Source organism: Penaeus vannamei, chromosome 32 (genome assembly GCF_042767895.1).
Source record: "Penaeus vannamei isolate JL-2024 chromosome 32, ASM4276789v1, whole genome shotgun sequence".
Taxonomy (NCBI): Eukaryota; Metazoa; Arthropoda; class Malacostraca; order Decapoda; family Penaeidae; genus Penaeus; species Penaeus vannamei.
In genome coordinates this window covers 20,482,857-20,494,065 of record NC_091580.1, presented here as the reverse complement: position 1 = coordinate 20,494,065, position 11,209 = coordinate 20,482,857, and the positions used below count along the sequence as shown (strand labels likewise).

At 39.6% G+C, this 11,209-nt stretch overlaps 1 protein-coding gene across 7 annotated transcripts; it reads left to right on the top strand.

The window, feature by feature from the left end:
• Positions 1-401: 401 nt before the first annotated feature.
• Positions 402-10,375, top strand: LOC113814582 (uncharacterized). 7 transcript variants are annotated; one of them, XM_070144776.1, is made up of 6 exons: positions 402-498; positions 8,811-8,845; positions 8,928-9,084; positions 9,166-9,926; positions 10,066-10,155; positions 10,254-10,375. In XM_070144776.1, exons 1-5 carry the CDS (start codon positions 472-474, stop codon positions 10,091-10,093), a joined length of 1,008 nt encoding a protein of 335 aa, XP_070000877.1. In that variant the 5' UTR covers positions 402-471; the 3' UTR covers positions 10,094-10,155; positions 10,254-10,375. The 7 variants fall into 7 exon arrangements, with proteins under 7 accessions (XP_070000877.1, XP_070000879.1, XP_070000878.1 ...); XM_070144778.1 differs by having other exon boundaries at positions 10,243-10,375; XM_070144777.1 differs by having other exon boundaries at positions 10,230-10,375.
• Positions 10,376-11,209: the final 834 nt, after the last annotated feature.

The following is an 11,209-nucleotide window of genomic DNA, read 5'->3' as shown; positions in this document are numbered from 1 at the left end:
CGATGGTTATGATGCTAGTGATAACACTGATAGTAACAATAATCCTTATTGATCAGTCTAAGATAAATGACGATAATACTAGAATACTTAATGATAGTGATAGTAATAACAGTTATAGCAATAACAATAAAACTAGCATCATCATCAACCAAATAATTGACACAGTTATAACAATAATACCTTTATCATTATATCATTAATAAAGATAATGGAAATATAACACATAATAATTTTAGCAACTATAATAATAGTAATGATAATAAGAGTAAAAACTACCAAAACGAGAAGCTAGGAAAGCTTTTCCCGTTTTCTACGACAGCCAACTATCCCTAGATGGCGGGCGAACGAAAATCTTCAGGTTAAGTTGAGATAGATTTATTTTTCAATATTCGTTGTTCGTAAAGCCCAGGACGGCAGTTATTTTTCGTTTTTGTGGTTTTAGCAGTGTTGATTTTAATGTGAATATCAAAGATGAAGGCGGAGATTTTATTAATCGTGGTAATTATGAATTTTATTTTGTGGGGGTTTTATTGTACTTCTCAATCTCGATTATGGTAATGCGCAGGAAGCTAATGTTTGATAGTTCGAAGCCGGCCATAGTGACAAAATACCAGTGAGATATGTTGCGTTTCCAGTGTTGTTGATTCTGGGTTATTTTTAAGACTTGTACAGTGGTAACGAAGAATAATTAGACTTTAGTAACCATCCCAGTTTAATATCTGGGCCCATCATGATCTCCAAATGCCGAAAGAAGTTGAAGTTAAAATAAACAATTCAGCGGGCAGAAAGAAGGAACGACTTGACGTTTTCCAGATATAAGGGTATTCATTCTATTATATGGTGTGAATGCAGCTCTGTCTTGCTATATATACCGAGGTGAAGAGAATGTCCCGGGGGTGCTGGGGGTTGGAGCCCCCCATCAACCTTACTCTTGGGCAGTGCCTAAAGTGCACGTCTAGTCACGGCAACTTAAATTGGGTTTAGACATGACGTGCGTAGATATATGGGCACCATCTAATAGAGCGGAAGAAATAGCAGGGTAGAACCTTAAGCTGCAGCGGCGCTATAGTCGCCGTTAAATGAGCGAAAATATAACGCGCGCTCGCCTTTCAAATTCCAAGTCGATCAGCTTGTTTACCTTGCGAAGAAAAACTGATCACATAACTCCTTAATACGATGCCGTTAGTAGTAGCAGTATCATGCGTATGTCAAAACAATATTTGGCTACTTATGAGTGTTTATTACAAATTCATGTTATTAGTGTTTTATTAATGTCCTTGGACTTCATTAACGTGATAACTTTGATTTATAGCCATACTTAGATTCGTGCGCATTCTGCATTTCACACTTCCTTTTGACTGCCGCCAGGTTGACACCTGGCCTGCCCGCGTATTTCGAGATGGAACGGCGGTATGAAGTGTTTGATGTTGATTCTGGGGTTTTCTAGACAATAGTGCCAAGATAAAATAGACTTCAGTAACGATCCCAGGTTAATATCTAGGCCACTAAGAGCTCTAAATGCAAAAAAAGTTGATAAAATCTAGGCATTCCAGATGTAGAAGAAAGCGAATGTAAGTTTGATGGGTGCAGATATAAAGGTATTTGGTTTATCATTGGTATTTGTTAGAGAGCGACTCCTTTCCCAGTGAATGTCTAAAGTTTTTCTGTAGGAAATCCAATGATTTCATCGTTTTTCGGCGTTTTTTCTAATGCAAATGAATTGTTTAGGAGATGGAGTACCATTTCTCTATCTACGATATTGATTTGGTAGTCCCATTAGCAGGGGAGGGAATGTAGTATATCAGGGAAATTATGGGGTAAAACAGGCTTTAATAAGAATAAACGGTAATTTTCTATATTACCTTCGCCTCTCCAATATCGACAGTTTTGGTATCGTTGGATTCCTCTCTGCTCAATCCAAATATGTAGGTTTTATTGCGCGGAAACCCCTTGTTAGCGGCAAACTTTGGCCCTATATCGGGGGCGACGATGTCGGAGCAGCGGACGTAATATAGTAATTTACTCTATTAATATAACTCGGTGAAAATATCCATGGTTATTCACATGACTTCTCATTGCAGGGGGCTGTGCCCCCTGCGACCCCCAACCCCTGCCGAGGAAACAAAATATCCACCACATATTCACTGCAGGATAGTGCGTACATGAACTAGATGCGGAGCCGATAACTTACCCTACCATAACCTAGTAGGAGCACCTCCACACTCGGTCATCGCGGTGGCTATGGCGAAGTACTAAACGCGGCGGTTATTTCGGTTAGGAATTCGGAAATCGTGGTTCCAGGGGACGGGAAACTCGACCTTGAGGCCATCGGTGTAACATCGAGAGAGGCGCTCTTCTGTTTATGGTATACCCCGTTCATCGTGATTATACTACAATCGTCTCTGTATACAATGCTGACTATGTCAAGGTTAGTATGCTGATTCAGTGGGAATGTTACGAGGTAACTGTAATACGTCAGCCGCTCCGAGATCGACGATAAATTTGTAACGCTTTAGCCTGCCGGGAATACGGGGTGGAGGTTTTGTTTTATCGGGGGCTGGGGGGCGGAAGCCCCCCCAGGGGGGTTGCAGGGTGCACAGCCCCCTGCAATAGAAAGTCATGTGAATAACCATGGTTATTTTCAGTTGGTTATATCATTAGTGTTATTTAACCCTGCATTTTTCCTGGAACCTTCCATGCCCTCCCTTGCTATCAGAGCCAAGTTTGTCGCTAACGGGGGGGTTTCCGCGCAGTAAAAACTATATATTTGCAATGTGGACAGTGAGGAATCCAACGATACGAAAATCGTCGATATCGGAGAGGCGAATGTGTAGAAAATTACCGAATAAACATTACAAATGCGTGAAACTAGCACAAAAAACGCTTAAAATCGGCCAGTTTAACCGCCATCTTTGAAATTATACGGACTGACGCGCCAGAAATCAAACTCCGCACCTTTCAGCAAAACTCTAAAGGAATTCACTTTCCAGACCCTCCAAAAAAACCTATATACCAATAAACCAACCTAATGTATCAATACAAATTACCTTGACTTGCCTTGACTAGGCGTTAGGCATTACCCGAGGTAAGGGTTGATGGGGGGGTCTCTGCCCCCAACACCCCCCAGGACACATTCTCTCCAACTCTGATAAAGTGATAGACCAAATGCCTTGATATGTAACCGTCAAACTTTCGTTCGCTTCTACCGTTTGGATTGCATTGATTTTAATTTTTTTTCGCCATTTGGAGCTCTTGGTGGGTTCATATGTTAAACTGTAATTATTACTGAAGTCTTAGGGTGCGTCTCACTCTGCAATAAATACCTTTTGCCGAGAGGTGGGTTTTGTTCATAGTTTTTGAATTTTGGCGCTCAAGTCCATCTAATTTCAGATGGTTACGTCGGTAGTTTCATGGGCCGATTTCCCCCCCCCAAGGTTTGCGCAGTTTTGATTTGTTCTTATTTAGGTAAGTTTTCCGCATATAACAGATACAGTAAAAGTGTGTAATGATTACCTTGACGTAAATTAAGACCCTTTTCATCTTTGGCATAAAGTGCGCAAATCGAAATTAATGCAGATACATGACAGAAGAGTGGATCGACCCATCTTTTCTAATTTCTTCGCCCTGTTGACATCGCCAGTGTAAACAAAATTATGACGACTTAACCCGTTCCTGTGCTCTCTAGTTCATATATTAAGACCTTTGTCAAAACAAGATTTGGCATACTAGTGTCTGCTGTTCTACACTTGTGCTTTCAAAGGCCTTTGTAAATGTTATACCTCATTTACGTTTTTTAAGAATTATAGTGATTTAGATTTACGGGAATTAGTCTGAAGAACTTGCGCATGCGCATCTGCGCGTTTCCGGGCGCCAGGTTTGACAAGTGGATTCCCGGCCATTCGGTGACAGAAGTGCTGGCGAGAAATGTCTTGTTTCCGGTGTTGTGTCGATTCTTGGTTATTAAGACTATGCAGTGGCAGCAAAGAAGAAATATCACAATGCACACATCAACCCTCCCCTCGGGCCAGACTAGAGTATTTTTTCATGCGCGGAAAACCTAATTCCGTCTATTTGCGCGGAAATTTGACTTTTTTTGACTACCTATCATGAAGATAGGTTAAATTTTGTAACGGGTTATCAATATTGTATTAGGACTCTTTGTGGAAATCATGTAGTGTTTTGCAGGAGATCCCTGGCACTGTAGAATTGTATGCATCCGTGATTGGCACTGTCATTCACTTTCATTTTCATAATTTTAAATTCTCTCTGTAGGCCATTCAAAACAGCCAACTCGATGCCAATCTATATACCTGGCATAAAACATCGTAATTTGCAACCTGTTTTAACAAGTAATGTTCTAAAGCACCAAGCAAAAAATAAACAAAGGAACAAACAGGTTGATTATACGTGCAGAACTGATCTGCTGAGGTCCTGAAAAAGGTGCGCGTGAAGGTCAAAAGAATCTTGTGCGCAAAAGATTTTTTAAAAAATAAGCGTGCGGGGAAAGGTACCCGAGAACTACATTTGCACGGACAGATTTTGAAGACCTAATTTTTGCTCGGGGAACGCAGACCAAACTAGTCTAGGCCGAAGGGCACGCCTAGTCACAGCACCATAAATTGCTAGGTTAGGTTGGGTTGTGCGTCATTTTGGGGGTTTGGAAGGTGTGAAATCCTGTATATTTAGCCGAAAGGTGGGTTGGATTCCTTTAGTTTTTAGAATTTTGGCGCATCTTTACCATTAGTTATACTTTTCTTTTAAAACTATATAACCTTAACATCTAAGATTTTATGCTAATCATTCATTTTTACCGTTTTTGTCACAGTAGTTTTACATGCTGCTATATAACCTTTGATGTCAGGCACATTGGTTTCAACTTTTGGAGTATGGTGGATGCAAAGTGAAAATCAAAATCCCATATCTGACTACAAGTTCAGTTTATTCTCCACCTGACAATGTGGTAATTTGTCAGCTTATTGCTCTCTAGGATACTCGGCCACAGAGGAAAAGGTGATATTGCTATTCATAATGTCAGGCTTCTGTACGAGAACAGCCTGGGGTTGGACAAAACCTGTGACACTTTGGGTTTTTTAATTGTAGAGGACTATTTTATCAGTATTTTGGAATTGAAAGCAGTTTTGTTTTAGATGAATTGTGTAACCTTGTGAAAAAATTACATTCAAGATGCAATAACAGGGTGACTCACTTGGTTCAGTAAATGGGGATACTGAGGGGTGAACCATTTATCTTCCTCACATATTTTAGACTTCCCATAGCCAGTAATGACGGTTTTGTACCCTTGTTAAAGGTATTGTCTTGCCTTTCTTAACTTCCTAAATCAAATGGCTCTGGTTTACTGACCTCAGACACCACTTTGACCATGACTCAGACCTTTGCTACGACCCCTCACTGATACCTGCTGTCACTTAACCCATCCTGAACCATCTAGCCATTTAACTCAACCTTCAAAAGATGCCCTTCCCTCAAATCTAATATCTTGACCCCATTTGCTGCACAATTGTCTCCATTTTCTACTTCCTTATTGCCCTCCCCATCACAGCACTATCATTCCACACCACCTCTTCCTGTCTTCATCCTTCTACAATTCCCACCTCTACAACCCTTTTGAATACTTTGACCCAGCAGATTGAGATTCCCCCAACCCCATACTATGAAAAGGTCTTATTTTTCCAACAATGTCTTTGAAAATAAGTAGGTAGTCTCCTGCAGCCGTCCTGGTCGCTCACGCCTTGTTAGTTACATCAAAGTCACAAGCCTATGCAATATCTACCCTGGTTGACCTTGCGGGCAAATCTATTCATACTCAGCCCCTTAATACTTGTCTATAACAAGGATTGATCACTGAAGACTTGCTTAATTGCCGTACTATGATGCCGTATCAGTACAGTGCTACACTATTCCTTCCAGAGGCTGCAGTAATTATAATATTTAATTAATATTAATATTGCCAAGATTACCTTCTGTAGACATGACCTTCCCCATAAGGTCTATATCAGTGGAGGATCTTAACCATGTCGGACCATATTGACCTCATTAAGGTTAGCATTTTTGCCTTCCTTCAAAACACTGGCTCTATGGCCTGTGCCCAACCTGGTTATGACCATTCAAATTGCCCTGCACATTTGCATGTATGTACCAATTGTGGTGGCTCACATAATGTATTTTATAGGTTACTCGGTCTACAGTTTTTAGAAACTTTGAGAAGCCAGAGAGGCACACTATCAAGGTTTGTCTTTACTCCAATACTATTCATGCCCTACTCTTCTACCCTCTACCTAAACTGTCCATCTATCTTCAACAGTACCTCTTCTTCCTACTCTTGTATTTTCCCCACCCTATCTCCCAATCAAATCCATTTTCCATTCTAAATTCCGATTGACCACTACATCCCATCTTTATCTGTCACATACACATCCTCTATTTCCTTAAACCTCCCTGCCCAACTCCCCTCCAGAAACCCTTGACATCCAAAACTTCCAAAGCATGACCTAGGAAAATGCTCATCTGTCAACCAGCCTCTAATTCCTACCTTCACTCCACCTACAATCAGTGACTGCCGACATGCATCCATCCTGGTATTCCTCATCCCCTGCTTCCCTCTGTTCCCCAACATACCTCATCCTCGCCACCACCCAAACCAAAACCACATCCTTCCCAACCCCTCCCATTCCCTCATGAATACACTTGTGAATCCCTTTTGTCACAATGGTCTTCCCTAGATCCCACCTTCCTGACGAACCCCCGGATACTACTTCACCTACTGATCTCTACCTCAACCCTCAGATACCCACTCTCCTACTGTTTCTAGTAATCACCCATTGATTGATCCACAATGGCTCTTCTGTTGAACTTTAGATGCTTCAGTATTTGAACCTGATCTTCATCTCGTATCTTCTTACAACCTATCATCTGTCTCCAAGCAACTTTTCTTAACACATCCTCCAATTCCAAATTATCATTTTGTATCCTGTCGTCTATCTCCTCTATATTTATCCATCAAAGAACACCATACACTATTACATTTGTATTACAGTTGTTTCAATATACTTTTCCCCTTTCCAACACTTTCTCAACTTTCAACTTCAATCCCCTTTTCTCAGTCTTTGGTATATCACCGATTCTCAAGGCCATTCCCTGGAAAGCTTTCTAACACTGACCTTTTTCTAAACTCAAAATACCCCATCCACATTGAGAGACGCCCATACATCAGTGTAAAAAGAGATTGGCTGACCTATTTCACTCGGTTTGCTGGGTGAAGTCTCACAAATGATTACATATTGAAATAATTACATATTGATGGTTGTCCATGCACATGGCTGTAAAGAATACTTGCACAATGGGGAGACGTGGTGTCCAAGTAAAAATGTGGTATTTAAGACTTGAAACCCCTAAATCTTATATTTTAACATTCATTATTGCTATACCTAGATTTTTTTTTATTCAAACGCTTTAGAGAAGTGGTCCTACCATCCACTTGTATAATACATGCAAACAACTCCTGTAATGGCACCTGAAAATGATATAGGCTGTTATCTTTTGCATACAAATGGACATTATTGATCCCACTTATGACGTGTAATATACGCACACAATTTTTTTTTATTTATTTATTATTTTTTTTTTTTTGCTAATAGGTGAATCTATCTTGGGGCAAGCTGACCATGTTAATGCAAAACAATATATTTTACAAATGTGCTGCTAGATATGTGCAAAAGTCACTTTTGATAACATTTCTTCGAAATAAAGGCAAGATTACACCTAGTCTTTTTATTTTTTCACCATTCAGCCCTTAATAGTTTAGAAATGTCACTAAAAACATTTTCATATTTTTTTCTTGTATTAATTTATATTCTATAGATATTGATTTAGTTAATTTATTATTCGATTAATCTGATACATTGTGAAATAGATGCACTTTGTTTATTTTTTACAAATTACTAGTTTGTGCAATTAATGTTCTTCGTAACAATGTTCACAAGCCTGCTACTTCTCACTTCACCCTACCATTTGATACCACTAAACAGAGGTAATAGGAAAATTATAGCTATCCACCTATTTGTATCAGTTCCCGTTTTCTGTGATTGCACGAGGTAATGCCGGTGAGGTACTGTTCGTAAACTTGCACTAGACTTTATAAAAGTTAATATTGATAGATACAAGGCTGCTTCCACAATACAGGCCTCAAAAAGTGAGAGTCTGGAAATGAGGTGATAAAGTTCGTTGGTTGGACAAGGTCTGCTTTTGGTACATTCTATAACAAACCCATTGTTTCTGTTAATGTAATTTCAGTGCTCGATGAATTTATTCGGGTATCCTGCAGGGAAAATTCTGTAAACATAAACGGGTATAATCGGAAAAGATGGAATGAAGGGGAAGTTTGAAAAAATATTCAGTGGAAATATTAGATTTGTTTCACTTCGTTCCATTTGATCTATTTTGTTGACACTACCAGATTTACTCTTAATAGTATGTTGTTAACTTTATTTTTCCATCCTTTTAAAAATAGGGTTTGCAAATCAGTTTATATTGGATGAATAGTTAGACTAATTTCCCTTGTTCTTTGGTTTTAAGTATATTTTAACCATCCAGTAGACTGGATAGGTTCTCGTATTTGGAATTAATACCACCAGCAATCTGAAGCAAAGTGAGGTAGTCCAGGGAAGGATGGCACAAATCCACTATAGCATATATCAAGTGAAACGAAGTGGAAACAACTTCCATCACCCGAGGTTCAATTTTTTTCTACATCGACGAAAGGTGAAAGGTTAATGTTTTTCTCCCTCCCACAGATAACCATGGGATTCACAGCAGCGTCGACAAATGAGTGAGTGAGATACGTTCATGGTTTCATTGGCTTGATACAGATCATTGCTTGTTAGATTAAATGACTTTGGCTGTGATTTCAGACTAATTTGCACTGGTGAGGGTAGGTTCCTTTACCCTGGCTCGTGTGGGACATACATGGACTGTACTCCAAGTGGAGATGGTGGCTATACCCTTGTGAAGGATAACTGCAGAGGCTACACATTTGATGCTGCTAGAAAAACCTGTATTGCTAAGCCAGTAAGTTCATGTTCCATGATGAAACACAAGCTACAGTGTGATTTATTTCACTTGTAACACAACTCTTCTATTTTTTGACAGTGTGAATCCCGGCTTAAACGCAGTGTTACTACTATTAATCATCAGTATTCGCATTTGTGTGAAGGACAGCCTGACAAATTTATCTGCGGCAGTTGCAGAACCCTGGTTATGTGTGTGAAAGGGCAAGCCTTCATTCGCCACTGTATCCCGAATAATTTCTGCTCAACCAGAAAAAAATTTGGAGGGGGAGTTTGCTACCCAGAAGAACCTGTAGAATGCACTTGTACAAAAGCTAATGATTTCATGGTAGACCACTATGACCCCCAGAGGTTCTTCTCTTGCGAGGATATTGGGTCCATACCAGAAAGTTACAAATGCCCAGATGGAATGGAATTCGATGAAAGTACAGCACAATGCCGCAACATAGGCGGTCTACCACCATGCTCGGTCTCAGGGCAGTTTGCTAACCCCAGCAACTGTAGTGAATACTACTCTTGCATTGCCCTTAAATATGGATGGCTTCAGAAAGCCTTCCAATGTTCCAAAGGCCTGATGTACAATAAGAAGACTCAAAAATGTGAAGATCCATGTAAGTACCAGTTCGTGTGTACGCAAGAAGGACGTTACCCAGACTATCTTAACAAGTGTAATTACTATGAGTGCATCAAGTTGGGAGGCAATATGAGACAAGAGCGTTATCAATGCCCTAAGGGTTACAAGTGGAGTGAAGTCTCCCCAGGTATTGGAAAGTGTGTTGAAGACGATGGTGAGACGGATGAGTATCCCTTCAGTCACTGCAAATTGGATACATTGTGCTCTTTGTAAGTGAAATGTAAGTGTTTTAAGTTGGAAAGTTTAAAATGCAAGCTAATTGCTAGCCATACGTATAAAGATATATAAGGTAGATATAGTTTTATCGATACTATTTTTATAAGAGTAAGCTTGTTTAAATCTCCCCAGGCGATGGTTGCCAATCGCTCCCCTCTAAGTATTTGCTTGAGAGACCTGAGGTGATACATTGGCGTTTCCTGTCCTTGCCTGAAACATTAGGTAAATTGTATTGAATCATACGAATTGTTTGCAATCTACTGATTCCATAATTAGTAAATTACATACGGTTGCAGTGATGTCTCAAAGTTTATTTGCAGGAAACAAATGTGATGAAATCAAGTGGCTGCATGGAGGAAGCTCTCCGTCAAAGTGCAAACTACAAGGTCCCCGCCTTTTGTCAAATCTTTTTAAGTTAACTTTTAATAAATTTTAACCTTAACATGTTTTTAATGCTTCCTTTTATAACCTGTCGGGTCATTTGCATCTTTTGGTAGAATGGAGAGAATTAGTTGAAGGACCCTATAGATGCAATTTAAGACCGATATTAAGCAGTAATGCTGCTTGTGCCAAATCTTGGTAGTTGATGCAATAACAGCTTTTAGAGACCTGTCCTGGACAACGAGGGAATTGCTGAACCAGATTTAGGTTGTTACTTGTACATTTCTGCTCTTGATTTAGATGCATCAAAAATTTAAAAAATTCTTTAAGATCGAAACCAATACAAAAAGGTCATCATATCTCTGCAAACTAATCATAACAAATGAAGCATGTAATTTTAAAATGTAAGTGTAATATGTCCACATCCTGAAGTAAGGCTGGCTTTGTCTGTCCTGAATGGCCTTTTGTACTCAATTTTCTATTCCCTCTTTACTGCCATGTTAACCTACAGTTCTCTACAACTTTTGACATGCAACACATTTTATCCTAACCATTGACACATCTTTACCATAGTACTGTATGGCCTGACCTGGGGCTCTAACCACGAAGCCTCACCCTATCGCTAAATCTTGAATACCTCATTGACCTGTGATGTTGATGTGGGAAAACTTTTTCAACAAGTTAATACTAACACCTCCTTTTTACTTTTATTTAGCCTTGTCAACCTCTCCTTCCGTTACCACAAAGCCGACAAGAGTTCAAGGTAAATCGGCAACACTATTAGATCACTTGTGGACAAACTGCACTAGCAGGACAGCTAAAAATTGTATTACTACAGCAATTTCTTTGATCATTTTTCCATTTACACTGTCTTCAAATTAGACTCGCCCTGTCA

What these genes read in the sequence shown, in the direction of transcription:
- LOC113814582 (XM_070144776.1), top strand. Translation starts at nt 472, where the DNA reads ATGAAGGCGGAGATTTTATTAATCGTG. An exon ending in ACAGCAGCGTCGACAAATGA is followed by an intron (nt 8,846 to 8,927) that starts GTGAGTGAGATA and finishes CTGTGATTTCAG; the next exon opens with ACTAATTTGCACTGGTGAGG. An exon ending in AAACCTGTATTGCTAAGCCA is followed by an intron (nt 9,085 to 9,165) that starts GTAAGTTCATGT and finishes ATTTTTTGACAG; the next exon opens with TGTGAATCCCGGCTTAAACG.